This window comes from Corythoichthys intestinalis, chromosome 21 (genome assembly GCF_030265065.1).
Source record: "Corythoichthys intestinalis isolate RoL2023-P3 chromosome 21, ASM3026506v1, whole genome shotgun sequence".
NCBI classification, from domain to species: Eukaryota; Metazoa; Chordata; class Actinopteri; order Syngnathiformes; family Syngnathidae; genus Corythoichthys; species Corythoichthys intestinalis.
The window spans coordinates 37,063,507-37,087,292 of record NC_080415.1 but is presented as its reverse complement, the minus strand read 5'-3'; the positions used below and the strand labels follow the sequence as shown (position 1 = coordinate 37,087,292).

General features: G+C 38.2%; 1 protein-coding gene across 1 annotated transcript; it reads left to right on the top strand.

The window, feature by feature from the left end:
* The first annotated feature begins 3,109 nt into the window (after window positions 1-3,109).
* On the top strand, window positions 3,110-23,623 carry LOC130909196 (cerebellar degeneration-related protein 2-like). Its single transcript, XM_057825368.1, has 6 exons — window positions 3,110-3,438; window positions 9,861-9,973; window positions 11,606-11,754; window positions 11,820-11,984; window positions 13,845-14,052; window positions 16,958-23,623. Exons 1-6 carry the CDS (start codon window positions 3,210-3,212, stop codon window positions 17,711-17,713), a joined length of 1,620 nt encoding a protein of 539 aa, XP_057681351.1. The 5' UTR covers window positions 3,110-3,209; the 3' UTR covers window positions 17,714-23,623.
* The last annotated feature ends 163 nt before the right edge of the window (window positions 23,624-23,786 follow it).

Below are 23,786 nucleotides of genomic sequence, written 5' to 3'. Positions count from 1 at the left end.
AAGAAACTGCTGTATATTAAGCCAAAACAACTGTTTTGTTTGATAGAACAATATGTCGAAATGCCGCCATCGCAGATTCATGGTGCAATAAGCCCCCGAACTATTTTTAATTTTTCCGTTTTACCCTGAAAACCCCCGTTTACAGACGTCGCGCAACTGTTATTGTTTCAACCCAGCCATAAAACGAAGGTAATTAAATATATTTATTATTCAAAATGTCTGTCGTTTTTAGCTTAGTATCATTAATTGATGTCTCATATTTCATTTTAAAAAAACAACAACTGTAAAAATTATTCACTCACATATTTTAAACTTTATAACAGATTATGTCACAATGAAAAAAATGGCGTCTGTAAAAAAGCCACGGATATCTACCTCATAACTATTGCTTAATTGTATTTTTGTGGTTACTGTCGCATTTTCTCCGATATTTTAGATGATAAATAATCGATCCAAACAAAAAAAATTGAAAAAAAATGTTTAAAAGGGTAAATAAATGAAAAAGAAAATCTCGACCACTCCTTGATGTCTGCGATTTCTGCATCGCGACCCTTGTTATATTACCATGTTTCACCTATAAAATCCCCCCAAAATCCAGCTGTGGCCATTCACAGCTGTGTCTTGACGCTCAGTGATACATACTACATGGGGTTTTTGGATTGAAACAAGGTAAGTACGCGATAATATCTCGTTAAAGTCATGGCGTCTGTAATTCTGCTCTCGCGTGCGCTCACCTCCAGATAGGGCTTTGCTGTTTTATTTATTTATTTTTTTTAATGCCCTCCTGTTCAAAATTTTTCTTCCCCAGAAAATTGAGATTTTAAGCTTTCAAATGTATCACACATGCATATCGGACAATTTTGAAAGTTGGCCAAATTGGGGGTCTCAGAGCGGAACTTCAAGTCACCTGAGTGTTTTCTGCCTTAAGCAAATTTTAGCAATCCATTCTGTGTGTCACAATTGCTTTATTTATTTATTTTTTAAAAATAATTTCAACAATCTCACAACAAGCCTTTATGGCGTTCTCTTTCGACTCTCGGGATCTTGCGAAATACTGCTGCTGTGAAATTAAACTAACTTCAAGTTGCTTCAGTTTCTCGCTGCGTTTCTTCCCTGTCATCTTGTCGTACATGTCAGCGTGTCTTGTTTGGTAATATTGCCTCACATTGAACTCTTTAAAAACAGCGACTGTCTCTTTGCAAACGAGGCAGACACATTTGTAGGGTAGTGAAGGAATTAGTAAAGAAATAGTCCAATTTCCACCTATCCTTGAAGCGTCGGCCAACGCAGTCAACTTTCTTTTTTTGTTGTTGATTATCGCCATTTTAGAAAATTGCAAGTAAGGGGTCACACAGGGTAATGTTGCTTAGTGGGTAAATGAGGAGCAACATTTAGTGTGTAAGCTACTTCATATGCTGGTAGCAGTGCTGCTGACCAATTTATTAAGTCTGTGTGCGGGCCAGACGTTATTGAATTTATAACAGAGGCTGGGGGCTGGATGAAATTTGACCACGGGCCGCATTTGGCCCCCGGGCCGGACTTTGGACATGTCTGGTGTAAAGTCATTGTGTTTAACTGATAACATTCATTGGTGGTCCCAAATTGAATGTAAAAACTGGAGAAAACCTGGCTGTTACTATACAAATACAGTGTATCCAATAAAGCAAAGGTGGTACATTTAAATAATTTACATGAAATATATTGCTACATTTCTTCATATGAATGATTTGTGCTCTTATGTGGAAATGACAAAGAAACAATAATGCATTTATATTTTTACATGTGTGAAAACAAATAATTTTGGACTGTTTTTGAATTTTTTCCCCCCTGATTCTACTGGCCCATATAATTGGAATTGAAAAGAAATGATTTGTGACCACACTTACCCCAGAGATAATAGTTTTGAATATTTAATAAATGTTATAATTCCTTTTATTCACAAACACACGTTTGCAAATAAACCTCCTACATGTTTCCAATCAGAAATAGATTAAACACTGAAATCAAAAAGGCAAATTAGCAATTATAAGTAATTAAAAAAAAAAAAAAAAAAAAGAGTAAACAACTGATTAATTTTTTTGTTTTTTTCCCCTGAAGTCTCTGGTTAAAATGTCTATATTATTTTTACATGTTAGAATCTATATACAGTATGTGTGTGTGTGTGTGTTTTTTTTTTTTAACTGTCTTTTATTTTGGAAGGATAATGTTGATTGCATCTGTATGTCCTTTTTTTGTCAACTATGTTGTGAAACAGATGTTTTATATGCATGTAATTTCGAAAGAAAAAAAAAATCAATGGTCAAAAATAAAAACAAACTGTTAGGGAAACAAAATTAAATGTATGTATCTGTAAAAATACGGGAATGTGCCACAATCATCAGGAAGTGACCCCAGGTCAACAGGAAGTGACGGGTAAGTACCCAAAATTAACACATCGCCTGCCGTTGACTAGGACAGACATCCAATTCAATTAAACTGGGAGGAGGGGATTGGCTGCTTCAGTCAGTCAATAGACAGTCGTTTATTCGCTCCATCCCAGTCCAAATGGATTGGACGTCCATCGCCGTCAATGGCAGCAACTGGGTTAACAAAAAAGTGACTTGAAAATGCTGGCAAAATGAATGAATGAATGAATGCTTTATTTGGACATGAGAAAATAAAAGTAATAAACAAGAAAACAAACAAACAAAAAAATTCAGACAAACCAATTATAATACTTGAGATAACAGCAACAATATTTGCGACAATAATAATAATAGTAATAATAAATAATATTAGAATGTATTCATTGTATACAAAAGGGAGTAGGATGAAGCAAAACCTACCCCTTTAAAATAAATAGCCAAGGGACTGAAAATCTATGGGAAGCATCCCAACGTAATTTCTCTTATGGAATCATAATACTTATGAAAAAAAGAACTTTAAAACATATTTTAACACAGGAAATATCCAAATTTTATGTTCATAATTTCTTATCTCGGCATCCAAATAGTTATAAATCCGTTTTTATTTTGAAAATTGACTCCTATAGACCGTTGCTGCGCCTTACCGTAATATAGAGTATAAAAAGTTATTGAATTTGATGATGTATTTTCAAGTGGAGGCTGGCCTAACCGCAGTGACAGGAAGTGCTCCTCTTGCAACATCTCTGCTCTGCCACGTCTCTGCAGCTGCAGTCGGGACTCGGCACTCGGGATGGGCCGTGGGGGATGAGTGGGAGTGACGGAGGAAATGCCGAGGAAATATTAGGAACCTCAACACAGAGTAATGTTCGCCTAAGCAGCCCCGGCTTCCATGTCTTAAAAGGAACTACGAGCATCTCGTCGAAATCTCCATTGTTTGGAACGTGCTCTTCACTCATGCTAAGCTCAGGCACAATGGACGAATTCGTCACCGAGGAGGAAGAGCCTTGGTACGACCAACGGGACCTCGAGCAGGGTAAGATCCTCCTCTTTGGCCGCAGCATCCTAGCAGGAAGCGGCGGCGTGGCATCTCTCAGTGGTACCTACATAACAAAGCCTCGGTTTCATCTCGCAGAACTATAATGGAACTTTTTTCACTGCAGTTTGAAGTGGTTAAGTCTAGACTACTATTTTTGCTCGTTTAGTCGAGTTTTGAATTATAGACTTAAAAGTTGTCAATGTTTCTTTTACTACAATGCGTTTGAACCTATGCCAAGTTTTGCATTGCATTTTGCTCAGCTGGAATTCACCAGTCTCCGAACACTAATCAAGCAGTAATTTTGTATTTATTACAAATGTACAGAGGTCGAGTAGCCAAAAATCTGACTCAAGTAAGAATAGTGTTACTTCAAAATAATATTACTCGAGTAAAAGTACAAGTATTCTTCCAAAAAAATGTACTCATTCAAGTACACGTAAAAAAGTATTCAGTGCCATAAGCGGATTTTATGGGGGGGCCAGGGGATCAAAATTATTTTTCGAGCACCTTAGACGGCCATTTGCTTTGCATATAATTTTAAAAAAAAATGTGTGTGTGTGTGTGTGTGTGGGGGGGGGGGGGTATTTTAAAAAATGCTGTTTTTTTATTTTGACCGGAAACATTTTTTTTGATTGAAGCAACTTTTTGGGGGATTGAATGATTTAGACACAAATGTCCTAATCATAATATGGCCCAAACACAAAAAAGATTGCTTCAATCAAAGAAAACTTTTTCAATGAAAAATAAAGTGTTCAAATGCAAATTTTTCTATCTCAAATATTCAATCAAAAAAGTTGCCTTAATCAAAAAAACTTGACTTCAATCAAAAATAAATAAATAAAAATAAATAAATTAATTAAATGAAATAACAAATCAAAGAAAAATAGCTTTCACATGCATTTTTTGGGGGGGAGTCTTTTGAGTTTGAAATTTATTTTTGCATTCAAACACATTGCGTTTCAAATTTGTTTTTGCATTCAAACATTTTTTTTAATTGAAGCGACATTTTTTTGGCTTGAATAATAAAGACACAAATCTACCTCCATATGGCTTCCCCCAGGGGATACAATTTTTGATTGGGGTAACTACATTGGCACGACACCGGCGGGTGTACCATATTCAATGGATGACAATCTTGGCGATAAGTATTCCTAAGCAGCCTGATTTAGAATTCCCCTCAAGAATGATGGGGGGGGGGGGGGGGGGACGCTCATTGTCAACTTATAAATATTCTTGTACGTTAATTTTATTGCTGACACTGCATGTCATCAAGTTGTTGTGCCCCCCCCCCCCCCCCGCCCCAAATGTCAAGCTCCGCCTATGTTCAGCACCTGTGATGTCCCCACGTCAGCAGCGGTGTTTCACTGAGTCTCTCTCTGCTTAGGCTGCACTTGGCAAAAAGACTTTTCTAACCCACATGTGACTCCCAACTAACTGTTACGTTTCTGTTGCTGATTTGATGCTCATTGTTCAGTGGCGTGGGAGGTGGGGTGCTGAGGGCACTGCAAAGCCCCCTGATGTTGGGTGGGAAGTGTTTTGGTAAATTTGTTTTATTTTAAATAAATTATTAGATTAAACTAGTGCTGCAACGATGAATTGATTACCTCGAGTAATTCGATTTGAAAAAAGCTTTGAATGAAATTTTGATACTTCGAGTATTCGTTTCATTTAGGGCTGCAGCTATTGATTATTTTAGTAGTCAATTAATCGATGAACTACTTTGTTCGAATAATCGTGTAATCGGATAAGGAACATGAAAAATTAAAATACCTGAGCTGAGCCTCAAACGGTTTTAAAAATAAAATAAATGAGGATCTATGTACAACAAAAGAACAATTGGCTAACGTACATAGCAAAAGTCCGCTAGCTTAAATGCTATAAAATTCTAACTAACTGCTAATTGCTAGGCTTTTTTTACAATGCTCTTAACAAATGGTTCAGAAACATATTCTCACAAAAAAGTATATCTAAGTATATGTATAAACTCATTTACAAATGCATTAAAAACATGAGCTCAAACAAAAACTTAGCTTACGCTGCTCTTAACAGGGAGCAGTCTGATTCGGCCATGTGAAATGAGGCAGACCAGAAGGCAGTGTATCCACCTTAATCAATAAACCTCAATGCAAACACTTTCAAAATAAACCATTACAACGCCACTTTAATTAAAGTAATATTCGAAGCAACAAAATTGAATTTGAATATTTTTTTCTAATCCAATACTCCAGGTAATCAATTAATCATTGCAGGATTAGTTTTATCAGAGTGGCGTTGTAATGGTTTGTTTTGAACGTGTTTGCATTTAGTTTTACTCGTTTGGGTTTAACATGGCTAAATACCAATATAAGCGAATGTTTTTTTTAATGCATTCAATTTAATCATAGACTTCATAATATATTGACAGGACACAGGGCAGATTAATCTAAGTCAAAGCGGACTGAGTGGAAACACAGACAAAGAGCTTTTTACGTTGGAAAATTTTTGTGAATTAATGCTTAAATCCCTGGATTCTTTATAGATATGGACGCAAAACATTCTCGATTCTTGGTTAAAGCAAAAAAACGGGCAGTTAGCATTTATTTAACGTAAATATGTCAAATGTGCTGCTAGTCTTCAAGCCACTGTGGCGCCGCCTTATGACCACAAAGAACGTTTTACGTTGAAAATTCTTGTGAATAAATGCTTAAATGCTGAATTCTTTATAGATTTGGACGTAAAATAGTCTCAATTCTTGGTTGAAAGCAAAAAAATGGGCAGTTACTATTTATTCTACGTAAATATGTCGAATATGCTGCTAGTCTTTAAGTCACTGTGGCGCCGCCACATTAACACATAGAGCTTTTTACGTTGAAAATTTTTGTGAATAAATGCTTAAATCCCCAAATTCTTTATAGATATAGACATAAAACAGTCTTGATTCTTTGTTAAAAGAGCAAAGAACCGGGCAGTTAGCATTCATTTTACGTAAATATTGCGAATTATGACGCTAATGCCGTAGCGGTTAATTTTTCCCATTGATGTTTTTTCACAACGTTTCAAAATGCATGCATGGTACGAAAAATATAATAATTAGCTCGAACAAATCACTCCTGAGAGAATCCTTCCTGTTTGTATGCGGTACAGCTTTCATACTTTTTTAACCTAAATCCAGCATTGGATCACTGCATGTGTTTGAGAATAACTGCGACCGACTTAGACCGACTGAAGCGGAGTGTTGGACGGCCCCCTAATTGAAGGTGTGGTGCATTATCTGGGGAGTGTGTCCTGTCAATATCATTATGAAGTCTATGTTTTAGTTTATAGGTATATTTAGCTGTTTTTTGTGGGAATATGTGTTTGAACGATTTGTTAAGATTATTGTAAAAAAAAAAAAAAAAATCTTAGCATTTTGTAGCATTTAAGCTAGCGGACTTTTGCCATGCAAGTTAGCCAATTGTTCTTTTGTTGAACTTAGATCCTCAATTATTTATTTATTTTAATACTGTTTGAAGCTAACCTCAGCTATTTTTGAATGAAAGTGCAATTCTGCATAGTTTAAAGAAGTACAAAATTTATTTTGTATTCGCATTTAATGCTTTTTTTGGAAAGTGCAATCTTAGCAAGCCTTTGTTTTACATCTCCTAAAATTCATTCTGCAATGCATTAAATGTTCAGATGACTCGATTATTCGAGTTAACTTGTTAATAAATTAATTGACTTCTAAAATAATTGATAGCTGCAGCCCTAGATGACTATTTCCTTCCAAAATATTTTATTACAGCTTCCTGGCTGAACTGCATTCTACAACTGTACTGTTTTAAGTACATAAAACGTGTTAAGGTTTTTAATTAAGGTTCTAAGTATAAAACATAAAAATAACTTTTCAGTTCACAAATCAGACAGTGAAGTCATGTTCATTTGAATTAAAAAAAAAAAAAAAGTGCTGCTGATTGACATTTTTTTTCCTTGTGGGCAAAGCGCTGATATAAATTGTGTCAATGACTCATTTATTTTCTTTAAACAAACTAAACAAAAAACAGTCGAATAAGGAGGAGGCGGAGTGTAATGAATCAGTTTTCTTTACCAGACAGTTGTTCATAAACACAATCTAAATCCAATTTCAAAGCACACTCTCTTGTAAGACAATTTGTGTGTGGTTTCTCTTTAAAAAGAAATGAGACAACTTTACTATCTAACAATAAGTTAAGTGCTAATATGCTTCTCCAAAACACAATACAAACGGACACTTAAGACACTGATTAGCATAATCGCTAACTAGATTAGCGCTCCATGATAACATCTCATAAACAGAATACAGACAATACATTTGGCTTCATTTCCACACCCCTGACGTAGGCACACTGGATCTAACGACACAAAAGACAATCTAACTCGCGACACTTCGTAATATTATTGATTCAGCAACCAACCTGCTTGTAGCAGTGAACTCCCTCTTCATCAATTTAATTACCGTAATTAGTTGTTGTTACAGCCTTAAAATTTGGTGTACAATTTCATATCAAGGGAAGTCAGCAATGATGTGAGTTCATTTGCTTAACTTTCAGACTGTTTTTCACCCGATCTCAGTTGGGACACGCTCTCAAAAGTAAGATGATATGGTAAACTAGTGTTTATCGTGCCTGACTCACAATCCTGAGATCTCTGTTCAAACCTCTGTGATTGGGTGTAACCCAAAAGTCAAAAATATCAGGCTGTTTTGACAGTTTCTGCCGCATGCTGTGTTGCTGAACATCACTTACTAATTTTGGGCTACGCTCATTCACAGTGCTGAGTCATCAGAATAATATAGCCCTCAAGGTGAACCAAAGCTGATGTAGACTGTTAAGCCCTGCATTTATCATTGCGAAGCTCACGCACTGCACAAAAGTGACCGTACCACAAAGTAGTTGATGCCAAAAAGCCTCACGTTCAATAAAATGTGAGGAGCAGAGCCATTGGCAGTGCCGCGCTTTGACAACGTGACCTTATCTTGCGACATTTCCAGAGGCGACGAGCCCCTCAAGAAGCTTCCGTCTTGTCATGAATTGCAGGAATGATACAATAGGTCTTTTTGTTTGCTTGTTAGTTACTGTGTGAGCGGCACGTGCCTGCTGAGTGACCAAATATCTGTTGCCACTTATTACAGTGATGTACGAGTATTTTATTGATTTGAATGCAGTAAATTAACTTTTATCACACCCTCCTCGTTAGTCATTGAAGCAGACGCATAAAAACTTTCTAAATGCTTTAAGTTCAAGCCCAGGTACGTCACACTGCTGGCCAAAAGTATTGGCACCCCTGCAATTCTGTCAGATAATGCTGACGTTCTCCCAGAAAATGATTGCAAATCTAAATCTAATGCAATCTATGATCAAATTTGGTGGGTGGCGGCTTATAGTCAGGTGCGCCCTATAGTCTGAAAATTACGGTTATTATATTTGAATGCAGCTCTGCTGCATCATACTGAGAGACGCATTGAAAAATTTCACTCGCATTGAACCAAATGAGCGGACTATTCAAAAATGAGTCAAGAGCTTCTATGTGAAATTTTCAGGCAGACTTGGAATGATGTGAACCAGTGGAATTCCTCATATAGCTACTCGGGTTACAGCTGGAAAACAACAAGAGTGTTAGACATGCCATTAGTATGTGGCTTTGTTAGGACCTATTGTTTTTCTTCTTTCCAGAGTCTTTACTGGCTGAAATCCAAGGAGCAATTGTTTGTCCTGTTGACCATTGTACCAGCTGAGAACGGACGTTAGTTTCAATCCAATGAGAGGCTTCCTAAGCTATTTCAGTCTTAGTTTAAATGTTTATGTTTAGCAATCACATAAATCCATATTGATCTTTATTTTGTAGCTAGGTTAACACCTCGATACATACGACATTTTGATACATATTGTTACTTTGGGCTTTTTTTTTAAAGTGGCATATGCGTTTTGTTCATAAATATCCTGTAGTGATTTTCTTAAATCTCGATTTGCAAAAAAAAAAAAAGTAAGGCCAGATCTGGATTCAGCACCTTAAAATTAGATCATTGCAAGCCCTGTAAATGAATGCTTTTTGTGTGAAGCAAAATGTCAATGTTTTGAACTCAATTAACTAAAGCTACAGGCTTCTCTAGAACAAACACACGCTCGTGTGTGGCAAGTATTGATTCCAATGTTTTCTAATGGAATTATTAGTATTGATTTGTCTGCTTCCTCTGTTCGCCTCTCCAATTTCTCATGTTTTTTCAGCTGTTTCCTCCCTGGAAACTAAGGTGGAATGACAAGTTGAATCATGAATGCTCAAAAGTGTTTTGTTTGGTGTCTTCTGTGGTTTTGGATCTTCGGTTGTTGCCTCATATCATCATCTGAGGCAATTTAGTCTGAAATTTCCATCCCATTGCCCCCCCATTCCTCTATGCGTACATTACTTAATATATTTCCCATTGGTAGACCTTCACCTGGCTGCAGAGTTGGGAAAGACGTTGCTGGAGAGGAACAAGGAGCTGGAGGACTCCCTTCAGCAGATGTACATAACCAATGAAGAGCAAGTGCAAGAAATTGAGGTAGGAAAGACGGGACATTGCCAACTATGCCTCCACTTTGTAGCCTCAAATGGTCACCCATCAATTTTTCAGCTGGGCCGAGAACGAAAAGTGGTATTTGGTATGTGAGAACTTTGCCAGATGGCATTTTTTTGCCATGTGGCAAAATTGATCTTGCTATGTGGCATTTTTTTGGTATGTGGAAAAATGGATTTTGGCATGTGGAATTTTTTCTGCCATGTGGCAAAATTGATTTTGCCATGTAGCATTTTTGTTTTGCCATATGGCAAAATTGATTTCGCCGTGTGGCATTTTTTTCCCATGTTGCTAAACTGATTTTGCGATGTGGCATTTTTTGGGCATTTGGCAAAATTGATTTTGCCATGTGGCATTTTTTTGCCATGTGGAAAAATGGATTTTCCCATGTGCAATTTTTTCTGCCATGTGGCAAAATTGATTTTGCCATGTGGCAATTTTTTTGTCATGTGGCAAAATTGATTTTGCCATTTGGCATTTTTTTGCCATGTGGCATTTTTTTTTTGCCATATGGCATTTTTTTGCCACGTGGCAAAATTGGTTTTGCCATGTGGCAATTTTTTTGCCATGTGGCAAAATTGATTTTGCCATGTGACATTTTTTTGCCATGTGGAAAAATGGATTTCGCCATGTGTCTTTTTTTTTTTTTTTTTTTGCCATGTGGCATTTTTTTTTGCCATATGGCATTTTTTGCCATGTGAAAAAATAGCTTTTGCCATGTGGCAAAATTGATTTTGCCATTTGGCATTTTTTTGCCATGAGGTATTTTTGTTTAGCCATGTGGCAAAATTGGTTTTGCCATGTGGCATTTTTTTTTTGCCATGTGACAAAATTGATTTTGCCATTCGGCATTTTTTTGCCATGAGGTATTTTTGTTTAGCCATGTGGCAAAATTGGTTTTGCCACTAAACCAATTTTGCCATGTGGCATTTTTTTTGCCATGTAACATTTTTTTGTGTATATGGTATTTTTGCAGGCCATGCACATCCATGCCATTGACTGCTATGCACGTCCAAAATTTTCCATTCATTTTAAATGGCAGAAAAATGTGTGGCTGGGATTTTTGACCATACATTTTACATTACAGCGCATTGACGTTCAACTGGCACCCAAGTAAGGCTAAGCCATTGAAGGCTATGAACGTCCAAATTTTCCATTCATTTTGAACGGTAGAGAAATTTGTGGTTGTGATTTTTGACCCTACACTGCATGGACGTGCATGGCCTGCAAAAATGCCATATACAAAAACAAAATGCAACATACAAAAAAAGCCACATACTAAAATCCATTTTGCCACATACCAAAAAAATGCCACATGGCAAAAAAAATGCCACATGCCCAAATTAGTTTTGCCACATGGCAAAATTAAGTTTGCCACATGGCAAAAAAAATGCCACGTGCCAAAATGAATTTTTCCGCATACAAAGTACCACTTTTCGTTCTCGCTGTCTGTCCAATTTTTTGTGATTGTGTGCACCGACAATGGTTCCTAGAAGTACTGCTGAGCCCATTCTGTGATTTCCTTTACAGTAGCATTCCTCTATTATGGCATAGCGCAGTTTCGGAACCACTGCCTTTAAAATAATTAAAAACAATGTCTTTGTGTTTGTTCCGCAGTACCTGTCAAAACAGCTTGAAGTCCTTCGGGACATGAATGAACAGCACGCCAAAGTGTATGAGCAGCTCGACGGTACTGCGAGAGAGCTTGAACACACCAACCAAACACTCGTGATGGACAGCAAGGTCTCACAGCAAAAGATAGAAAGGTAAAGAGAAAGGTTTACCGTATCCGCATTGGGTTCCAATAAAAACATTCCGTCTTTTGGGGCAGTTTAACAGGGACCATCGAGGCTTTGCAGAATCAGGTGGAATCCCTATCGGGAAAGGTGGAACAGTTGCGCTCGGTGGAACAACTGAGAGTCAAGAGGGAGAAGAGGGAACGGCGCAAGACTATCCACTCCTTCCCTTGTCTGAAGGAACTTTGCACAGCACCCAGGTAGGGGCATACCAGTGATAAACTCACAACAGAGGGATGAAAATAGCTTATTTATCTGTTTATTACGCACGCACACTCACACAACACCGACAGATTCATGTCGACAACATGCCGCCTCCTCCGCCCCTTCAAAGAGGAGGGATAATAGTTTTTTTTTTCGGCCAGCAGCAGCCACTGTAAGTAATGTAAAAAGACGTCAATGTTGCAGAAATGGGAGAAACACCACTAATTTTGTAACTGAAAGTCCAAACTGCATCAGAGTTAGCATCACATTAAACTGTGTTAACTTGCTAAACTGCAAAACTACAGGCCAGTCTCCACAAGGAACAATGAAAACAAGCTAGCTGTCCCATATTCTGGTCATTGCTTGCATTATGTGCATTACGGTAATGCAACGCGGTTTATGGGGACTTTGACATGAACATGAACTGACATGAAAAAAATCAATGAAATGACACACATCACACATCAGAATTTCATGAGAGTACTTTGGTTCGAGTCTTGGGGTAGTCTAGTATGCCTCAGTCGTTGGATATCTGAGTTTTTTTCCATTCATTTTTTCCCCAAATCATTTTAATATTAAAATACTTTAGTTTGAGTCTAAGGGTGCTCTGGTGTCCCCCAAGAGTGGACCCATTTTTCGATAGCTCCCCGTTTTTTTGTTTGTTTGTTTTTTTAATAAAGGGACTTGCTCTTCAAAATGTTTCTTTAGTAGTTTTTGAAAACAAAGGTTTGATTCGAATGTTGCATCAACTGAACCAATAGACATGAAATTTAGAATATGTCTGGCCGAGATGACGAGGCGGACTCAGCTGCGGAGGTTCAGGCAAAACTTTATTTTGAAAACAGAGGTTCTTCCGCTGACATGCGGGGATGAGAAAAAGTACAAACAAAAAGCGCTCCAACGGAGGAATGAGTCAGGATGACTAGAAACAAAATAAGGTTTCAAACACAAAGCACTCCAAAAGGGAAGTAAGGCAAAAACATAAAGCGCTCCAAAATGGAGGAAAAAGTCAAGCTGGCTAGGATCAAGAAGGTTCTAACACAAAGCGCTCCAAACAGAGAATAATGTTCAAAATAACTATGATAGCTATGGCGAGAGGCTGACGTGACTGACCTTAGATGAAAGACACTTTTGCACAAGACAAGGGGAACTAGGGCATTATATACACACAAGGTAATGGGGAACAGGTGGAAACAATAGGTGATTAGCTGACAAGAGGAAGGAGGAAGTACGCGACTATGAAGAGGGTGAAGCCTTCAAAATAAAACAGGAAGCGACGTGGCATGACAGAATAAATCAATAGAGATTTATTTTGCATTGATCATTTAGCCTATTAATTCGGTTCATATTCGTGAGAAATGTTGTCCTGACCCCCGTTCAAAAATCTGTTTGGTCATAGACTTCATAACCTGTCATTATGATGTCTATGGCAGGGGTCCCCAACCTATTCCACAAAGGCCCACTGTGGGTGCAGGTTTTCATTCCTACCAAACAAGATGACGACACTTTTTCCCCAATCTGGTATTTTACAAGTGCAATCAGTTGACTGCAGTCAGGTGTGGTTTGTTTTAGCAGAAGCCTCATTGGTTCAACTGTCTCTGCTGGATCGGCCTGAACAAAAACCAGGACCCACAGTGGGCCTTGAGGACTGGGTTGGGGACCCCTGGTCTATGGTTTGGTCTTATTAATGTCCTGTCGCCAGCAAAAAGTGTAAATGCAGGTTATGCTGTTACATCGTCCCTACCAATGTTGAGACCAAACCTATGCCCTTGGAAGAATTACACCACAAAAGAATGGACAACAAGCCCATGTATCTAACATCTATCCCGTTGAATGCCCGTCTTCATGCTCGTCAGGTACGAGGATGAGTTTGTTGTGGGCCGGGCTGAAAGCTTCACCTCGGAACCTAAGCGTCAGCCGTTCGAAGACGAAAACCAGCACCTGAGAGAGGCGGTGTCAGCTCTAAGAGCGGCCATCCGGACGGAGCGGGGACGCCGAGAGGGCGTGGAGAAGGAATGCAACCTTCTGCTTGCGGACTTTTCACGTTTGCAAACACGTGTGCAGGTGATTTTTGGTCTCTTTCTATCATGTTATGACAACACTATATTACTAAGAAAGAAATACCATAGACTTCATAATACTGTATATTGAAATGACACAGGGCCGATCCACCTTAGCCATACATGAATCTCCATCAGCAGCGGCAGCAAAAAATTCTAAGTCGTTCCCTTATAAAGTCCTGATTGTTTTTTATATAAGTATAACATAACTTAAAATGGCTATAAAATTCTCAGATTTTACACTACATACACAAAAATCAACAAATGCAGAGATAATCACCTCTATTTTCAGGGTCAATAGCAATATTTAACATATCATATAGGTTTTTGCCCAAAATAGCAACTTTTTTTTTCAACAGCTAATAAATCACTCAATTTTCACATCAGAAACTTAATACTTCAGGAAAACATGCAGAATCAATAATAATTTATAAACACATTATTAATAATGTAATTTATTATAGAATCGAATAGCCCTTTATCATCATTATACAATTGTATAGTTAGTTATAGCTGTAGTGAATTAAGCTAGTGGCCGCCTGACATAAACAGAGCTTTTATGGTGAAAATTCTTGTGAATAAATGCTTAAATCCCCAAATTCTTCATAGATATGGACGTAAAACAGTCTCGATTATTGGTTAAAAGCAAAGACACCGTACAGTTAGCGTTTATTTTACATAAATATGTCGAAGTGCAATGCTACTCTGTTAGCTAATGAAGCTAGCAGCCGCCTGACGTAAACAGAGCTTTTCTGGTGAAAATTATTGTAAATAAATGCTTAAATCCCCGAATTCTTCTTAGATACGGACGTAAAACAGTCCCGATTCTTGGTTAAAAGCAAAAAAAAAACGTTCATTCACTGTTTATTTTACGCAAATATGTCGAAGTTCAATGCTACTCTGTTAGCAACTGAGGCTAGTGGCCGCCTGACGTAAACAGAGCTTTTCTGGCGAAAATTCATGTGCATAAATACTTAAATCCCTAAATTCTTCATAGATATGGATGTAAAACAGTCTAGATTCTTGATTAAAAGCACAAACAAAAGTGCATTTTGCGTTTATTTTACTTAAATATGTCAAAGTACAATGCTACTCTGTTAGCGAATGAGGCTAGCAGCCGCCTGACGTAAACAGCTTTTCTGGTGGAAATTCTTGTGAAAAAATGCTTAAATCCCTGAATTCTTCATAGATATGGACGTAAAACAGTCTCGTTTCTTGGTTAAAAGCAAAAAATGTGCATTTAGTGTTTATTTTACTTAAATATGTCAAAGTACAATGCTACTCTGTTAGCGAATGAGGCTAGCAGCTGCCTGACATGAACAGAGCTTTTCTGGCAAAAATTCTTGTGAATAAATGCTTAAATCCCCGAATTCTTCATGGATACGGACGTAAAACAGTCTAGATTCTTGGTTAAAAGCAAAGAAACCGTGCAGTTAGCGTTTATTTTATGTAAATATGTCGGAGTACAATGCTACTCTGTTAGCGAATGAGGCTAGTAGCCGCCTGACATGAACAGAGCTTTTCTGGCAAAAATTCTTGTGAATAAATGCTTAAATCCCCGAATTCTTCATGGATATGGATGTAAAACAGTCTGGTTTCTTGGTTAAAAGCAAAAAAACGTGCATTTTGCGTTTATTTTACATAAATATGTCGAAGTACAATGCTACTCTGTTAGCGACTTAGGCTAGCGTCCGCCTGGCGTAAACAGAGCTTTTCTGGCGAAAAGTCTTGTGAATAAATGCTCAAATCCCCGAATTCTTCATAGATATGGATGTAAAACAGTCTGGTTTCTTGGTTAAAAGCAAAAAAACGTGCATTTTGCGTTTATTTTACATAAATATGTCGAAGTACAATGCTACTCTGTTAGTGACTGAGGCTAGTAGCTGCCTGACGTAAACAGAGCTTTTCTGGTGAAAATTCTTAATAAATTCTTGGTTAAAAGCAAAGAACCTGTGCAGTTAGCATTTATTTTACATATATTGACGAAGTACAACACTTGTATGTTAGTGAACGAGGCTAGCAGCCGCCTGACGTAAACAGAGCTTTTCTGGCAAATATTCTTGTGAATAAATTCTTAAATCCCCGAATTCTTCATAGATATGGATGTAAAACAGTCTCGATTCTTGGTTAAAAGCAAAGAAACCGTGCAGTTAGCGTTTATTTTATGTAAATATGTCAGAGTACAATGCTACTCTGTTAGCGAATGAGGCTAGTAGCCGCCTGACGTAAACAGAGCTTTTCTGGCGAAAATTCGTGTGAATAAATGCTTAAATCCCCAAGTTCTTCATAGATATGGACGTAAAACAGTCTCGATTCTTGGTTAAAAGCAAAGAAACCGTGCAGTTAGCGTTTATTTTACGTAAATATGTCGGAGTACAATGCTACTCTGTTAGCGATTGAGGCTAGCGGCCGCGTGATGTAAACAGAACTTATCTGGCGAAAATTCTTGTGAATAAATGCTTAAATCCCTGAATTCTTCATGAATATGGACGTAAAACAGTCTCGATTCTTGGTTAAAAGCAAAAAAAAAAACGTGCAGTTAGTGTTTATTTTACGTAAATATGGCGAACTATAATGCCAAAGCTGTAGCGGCTCATTTCTCCCAATGATTTTTTTTTCACGACGTTTAAAAATGCATGCATGACACAAAAAATATAATAATTACCTTGAATCCTGGAACAAATCACTCCTGAGACAATCCTTCCTGTTTGTATGCGGTACAGCTTTCGTACCTTGAACATGTGCTGTCTTCGAATGACTATTACTAAATGAAGCTGAGCCCCCTATGGTAAGGCGTGACACAAAGAATGATGAAGTGTCAGGTCAATAGTTTTGAAGTCTATGGCAATACTTCGAAATGTAATGATATTTGTCCTATTTGCTATCTTACAATGTGCTTTTCATCCAAGGATGCTGAGAATTGCCAAGCAAGGGTACAGGAGTTGGAAGTGGAGCTACGGGAGCTCCAACAGCTCCGCCGCACCCGAACGTTCCTTCTCGGGAACGAGGATGACGGCGTCACCCTGACCCAAACCGTCCTCAATAGCACCCCGGAGACTGACACCTTCCTAGAAGAGGTCGGTGAAACAGGAGGAGGAGTAAGAGAGAAGGCGGAGGGCGGCCCCGGCGTGGACGGCGAAGCCCTGCCCGAGTCGAACCCCGTGAGGAAAAGCTGTAGCGACACCGCACTCAACGCCATCGTCGCTCGGGACGCTTCGGGCCACAGGAGGGGGAGCTACGCGCTTCACGCCAACAGCGTGAGGAAGAGAGGGATGTCCATCCTCAGAGAGGTGGACGAGCAATACCACGCTTTACTGGAAAAATATGAGGAGCTTCTAGGAAAGTGCAGGCGCCACGAGGAAAGCCTTTGCCACACCGGGGTCCAGACGTCCCGACCCGTCTCCCGGGATCCTTCCATGAAAGACTGCGCCATGGGGCAAGCGCCCCCGCCCACCCCTACTCAGTCGCCGTCCACGCCGGAAGCCATCGAGATGATCGGCAAGCAAGTGGAGGCGGTGGATAAGCGTCTGGGACAAAACGCTCCGGAGTACAAGGCTCTCTTCAAGGAGATCTTTTCTCGTATCCAGAAGACCAAAATGGATATTAAAGCTACCAAGTCTGCAAAATCTAGTAAATCCAGCAAATCAGGCAAATCTAGTAAATAGTGACATGTCGAGATCTAAAGCAGGGGTGTCAAACTCGCTGTGGTTCACATAAGATCTCAGGACCGTTAACTCATTAGCTACTATTGACGGCGCTAGATGTCCAATTCATTTGGACCTGGAGGGGGGAATGAATAAAATGTCTAGCGCCGTCAATAGCACTGAAATATTAGCATTTATAGCCAGTCCTTCCAATCTAAGTGAATTGGATGTCTATTGTTGTCCAAGGAAGCCAAAGAGTTAATTTTGGGTCACTTACTTGTCATTTTAGGGTACTTACACTTCACTTCCTGTGAAGTTTTCCTTCCATCAGAGGAAAATTTATATAAAAATGATGTTAATGATTTGTGCTACGTTTGTGCTATCGTTTTTGAGAAGCTAACAATTCTTTTATAGGTCAATCTGAGGTTAACCAGCCACCCATTTGGATTAAAATCAGCTAAAAATGGTGTCAATCGTTTTTGCTTTGTTTGTGCTGAAAAAAAGTTTCGTTTGAGCCGTTATCTTTTTAAAAAATATTTAGACTAATTTCGAGTGATGCAGCCCCTTTATTGCAAAATGGACCCGAAATGGAGCCATTCGTTTATGCTACGTTTGTGCTGGATTTTTTTGTTTGTGCTGCTATCATTTTATACATAATTCTTCTAATTTTATACATACAGTATTGAGATATTAATTTCGTATGATGTTACCCGCAGCTTTACCGTATCCAAGTTACTTCCACGGTTGACGGAGTATACCAACTCTCTCAAAAACAGAGGGGTGTCCCACCAACTAGCGCAAAGGTAGCACAAACGAATTCTCACAGTCAGACATCCGGGCATTAATGACGTCACCAGCCACGACAAAGCGTCGCCATATTGAAATAGGGGCAAAAGACAAGTCACAAGCAGTTTCTCTGTGGTGCATTGTGATACAAATGCGTTGAACTTTCGTCTTATTTGCGGTCTTTTTTCCGTCGGAATGACTAAAAGTTGCTGTGTTGAGGGTTGTCACACAAGGAAGAGTTCGGAGCTGCATTTGAAGTTCTTGATTCTTCCTCGTGAGAAGAAAAGGAGAAACAAATGCAAAGCAATTAATCGAGGAACAGTAAAAGAAGACTGTTCCGTGGGCTAATCTCGCCTGTGGGACCTAAATCCAAGCACATTTACGTTTGCAGCCGACATTTTATTACTGGTGAGTAAACTTTAATCGATTTTTTTTTTTTTTGCCCCTAGTAGCTGCTAGGATTCAATAGGCAGTGGTTATTATTACCGTAACCGGCAAATCGCAAAGCGTTATTTTTCTTTTGCCGTGAAGTGCTCTGATCAGTCAATCGGTATATTATTGGGAATTGGTTATTTTGCCGTGACGTGTTCACGGCTAAATAACGCTTGGAGGCAAATTACCGGTTACGGCAGAAATAATCACTTTGTATAAACTACCAATTTTCTCAGTTCCACACAGTACATATTTCACGTAATTGATAATGGTCAACTTACTGGGTGACTTTATGAGGTAGTTGTAGATGTTTCCGAACTCCACTGCTGGCCATTCCTTTGTTTATCCAGCAATCAGCTGTGACTTTGTATGGGCAGATTTGCAAGCCAATACATGGTAATTTTAAATTGTATCGCCTCCTCACGTCTGTCGGCTGTGACTCGTGATAATAGTAAGCCACGTTTAAGACGTTTTCATGAAAAAAGATGCAAAACACACCTGAAATATATGAATTTCAGACGTTTCTCTACGGAATGTTTAGCTGTGCGTGCCCCCCTCTCAAAATGGCGACACGTTAAGCGAGGTGACGTCATCGTGACATCACGCCGACTTCCTCTAAGCAACCCCTTCCTGACCATTTTGCAGTAAATGGGGGGCTTGAGATATGTTTGTGCTTTGTGCTAGTTGTCGGGACACATTTCTGTTATTTAAAGAGTTGGTACGCTCCGTCAACCGCGGGAGTTGGATACGGAAAAGCTGTGAGTACCGTTATCGCCCGAAATTATTAATACCTCAATATCAATAAAACGATAGCAGTACAAATGACAATTTTAACTGCACAAACCTACACTAAATGTCACTATTATGGTTCCCTTCCGCTAAAGGTGGGGGCTGCGTGACGTCATCACTCGAAATTAATACTGTATCTCAAAAACAGCATAAACAGTGGACACCATTTTTAGCCATTTTAATCAAATGGGTTGTTGACCTCACATTGACCTACAAAAGAATTGTAAATATCTTAAAAAAAGATAGCAGCACAAACAGAACTTTTTACAGCACAAACGATTGACATCATTTTTATATAAATTTGCATCTGATCACACACAGCGGTCACTTCCTTTTGGTTTTGGGTCATTTTTTATCACTAGTTTGTTTATTCATTGGCTGCCATTGATAGCACGAGACGCCCAATCCATTTTGACTGGCAAGGGTCGAATGTACGAATGTGACTGAGTACTGAGAACGCATAAGTGAGCCCAGTGCAGTTGTGCACAAATGTCCGGTTTTGCGGCACCAATGTCAAAATAAAAGCATGCAGTTCTATATGTATAGTATGAATGAGCTACAAATTGCCTGTCAGCAGAACGAGCCCGCGGGCCGAATTGGACCTACTGGTGGGCTGCTTCCGACCTGCAAACCATGCGTTTGACACCCCTGATCTAAAGGACACTTGTAGTACAATAGCAGTGTTAGGTGTTTAGCTCACTTAGGGCGAGACGTAGGGTAAAACTCTCATAGCTCGTCAATCAATCGCTGGGTACAGACAACAAACCATTTAAACTCACAATTATACATATGGACAATTCAGTCTTAAGCTAACGTGCATGGGATTGGAATGAGAATTGCAAAAAAAAAAAAAGATTATAAATCAAAACCACAGAACTGTGATGCTAAGAATAGTTGCGCTCTCATTCAACACACAAGATAAAATGTTTCTATTAGGGCTGCAGCTATTGATTATTTTAGTAGTAGATTAATCGATTAACTAGTTAGTTCGAATAATCGAGTAATCGGATAAGGAACGTGAAAAATTAAATTACCTTAGCTGAGCCTCAAACGGTATTAAAAAAAAAAAAAAAATCGATGAGGAGCTATGGTAAATGGTGTTATATTTGTATAGCGCTTCTCCAACTTTCAAGGCTCTCAAAGCGCTTTAGGGTTCAGTATCTTGCTCAAGGATACTTAGGCGAGTTCATCAGGGCGGAGAATTGAAGCCACAACCTCTGGGTTAGGGGACAACTACTCTACCACTGAGCCACACCACCCCTATGTACAACAAAAGAACAGCAGATGTCAATTAGTTAAAATGCTAACATTTTTTTGTTTTGTTTTTGTTTACAATGATCTTAACAAATGGTTCAGACACATATTACCACAAAAAACGGCTAAATATATCTAGAAACTAATTTACAATGCAAAAACTTAGCTTACATTGGTCTTAACAGGAAGCAGTTGGATTCAGCCATGTGAAATGAGGCAAACCAGAGGGCAGTGTATCCACCTTAATAAAACTAAATGCAAACACTTTCAAAATAAACCATCAACGCCACTTTATTTAAACGAATATTCGATGCAACAAAATGTAATTCGAATATTTTTTTTCGAACCGAATACTCGAGTTAATCGATTAATCGTTGCAGCGCTAGTTTCTATTAATGTGTTGACTGCAAAATAAGACGTCTTGTAATGCTAGCAGAAAAAGTCAAAAATATACGGGAAAAAAATAGTAATATTATAACAGGAAAGTCTTACGTCGTGATATTACAAGTAAAAAGTCGTAATGTTACGAGAAAAAATCAACATGGTGATGCACTTTACATTTGTTATTAATGTACTCAAGCATAATGACAAAAATAAGGAAGAGGCTATTGTTATAGGAGAAATACTTTGGATTCTGCTGTCAAAGTTGCTTAAATGGCAAAATCTTGTTTTTTTAATAGTAAAAAAAAAGTTTTGTAAAAAATAAATAAAATTGCCGTATGTATTCTTGCCAAATAAACAAAAACAACATTGGCTAACATTATGCTAACGGCTTAACCTGAATTTGTACGAAAGCTCAGTCTGTTACTCACTGTGTATTGCTGCAGTAGAAAGTCAGAATGATTAAATATTTGTTTGAAAGCCACTTCAAGGCCATAAATATATAGCAATTGTATGAAAAAGTCATTCTTTTCTTAGCTAGCCTTCTAGTGCTATTAGCACACAGTAGCTAAAAAAAAGTCACATGACGTAAACCGAGGGTCTCCCCTATTCAATATCTACACTAAAAGGTGAACGCTCACCACTATTTAACTGAGAAGAATACACATGGAAATATCAGCGCGATACGGTAAACCATGTTGTGTTGGAAATTTGCAATTAGCATTTTTGAATAATAACAATAGGTGCTACTTTTTCAATTATGTTATGTTGTGTTCTTGTTTTCTTATATGCTTACATTTAGAGGGGAATATGAAAGGATAGGATACAACTATTCGAATATAGAGGAATGTGAAGTTATGGCTGTTTAATTGACAGTTTTTATAGTGAACATGTTTCATTTTTGCTGATGTAATGTTTTGACTTTGACCCATGAGGATCACCACAATATTTTTGGGTGCTACACATGGCATCATAACATATTAATGTCCTTATTTTTGAATATCTACACATTCTAAAGCAGAAGAAAACATTTTTTGTTATTCATTACATGATTACCGTAATATTCGGACTATAAGCTGCTACTTTTTTTCCTTCATTTTGAATTCTGCGGCTTACAGTCCAATGCGGCTTATTTGTTGATTTAGTTGGTTAATAGGTAACACTTTTTTTTAAAGCGGTGCCATAGGACTGTCATAAGACCTTCGTAATTATGACATGACACTATCATGGGCATTCCTGATTGCTTATGACAGATGTCATTAAGTGTCATCCGGCAAATGATGTCACTAACTCCATTTATGTCCAGCTCGGATCTTTTACATCCATTCAAAAGTGAGATCAGTTGCCGGATAACACCAATTGACATCTGTTATAAGCATTCATTAATGCTCATAACAGTGTCATGTCGTAATTATATGATTGTGAAATGACAGTCTTTTGGTGCCACTTTCAAATAAAGTGTTACTAAATACCATAACTAGCAATTAATGAAACAACTGGAACAGTAACTGAAGAAATAATTAGCACAGAACATGAATTTTGATTGTTATTTACATCTGTAGCGCTGCAATGCATGCTAGGAGGCATGTTGGACAACAACAGTATTGACAGCAGGTGGCAGCAGAGGTTGACTGACTCCTGGGTGGCGGCTTATAGTCAGGTGCGCCTTATAGTACAAAAATTACGGTATATACAATAATACAGTAATAGGCATGTTGAAGCCACGGTTTTGTCTAACTCTTGCAGCCTTACCCAACATACTAACCTTGAAAAACCTTTTAAGGATTGAATTCCTTTTTGTTGTAGGGCTTGTGACTGCCTATGTATTGTAAAGTACAAAGCTATGAATGTTTTTAGCGTGTTGAACACAAAAACAAGCGCCTGGCACACCATTTTGATATGATAACCACATTATGAAAAGTGTGATGTGTTCAGGTAATTCTATCTGAAAAAATGAGGTACATTTCCCCCCATATTACCCAACTTTAATTCCGGTAAAAAAAAAAAGAAAAGAAAATCAAAGATAATAAGGTAAGACTATTTCGAAAATGTTCAATGCTCAACAAGATATTTTTGTTTCACCCTTTGCACTTGTAATCTTTTCGTGCCTCTGCATTTTTGTTGTTGTGGGGGGTGGAAATGTACTTTTGTATTTATTGTTGTTGTTTTACACAATGATACACAATATACTGTATGAATGACTCATATTTTGGATTTGTTTTATCTGTTAAACCGATAGTTCCATTGTCGCTCATTGAAGACCTATTGATAATAAAGCCTTATACTGCATTCATTGTTGTCAAGATTTTGCATCTGGTAATAGTTAGCAAAGTACACACTACATGCCTGTATTTAATGTTGCTCAAAGTGCTTTAAAATATTTATGGGACGCACCCTGAGCCGATCATATCCTACAAACAAGTCGTAACAATTCCTATCCCAATCCTAAAAT

Bases quoted from the DNA above. Each gene is read 5' to 3' on its own strand.
- LOC130909196 (XM_057825368.1), top strand. From the start codon at position 3,210: ATGAGTGGGAGTGACGGAGGAAATGCCGAGGAAATATTAGGAACCTCA. The intron at 3,439-9,860 runs GTAAGATCCTCC...TCCCATTGGTAG, and splicing joins CCAACGGGACCTCGAGCAGG to ACCTTCACCTGGCTGCAGAG. The intron at 9,974-11,605 runs GTAGGAAAGACG...TTTGTTCCGCAG, and splicing joins AGCAAGTGCAAGAAATTGAG to TACCTGTCAAAACAGCTTGA.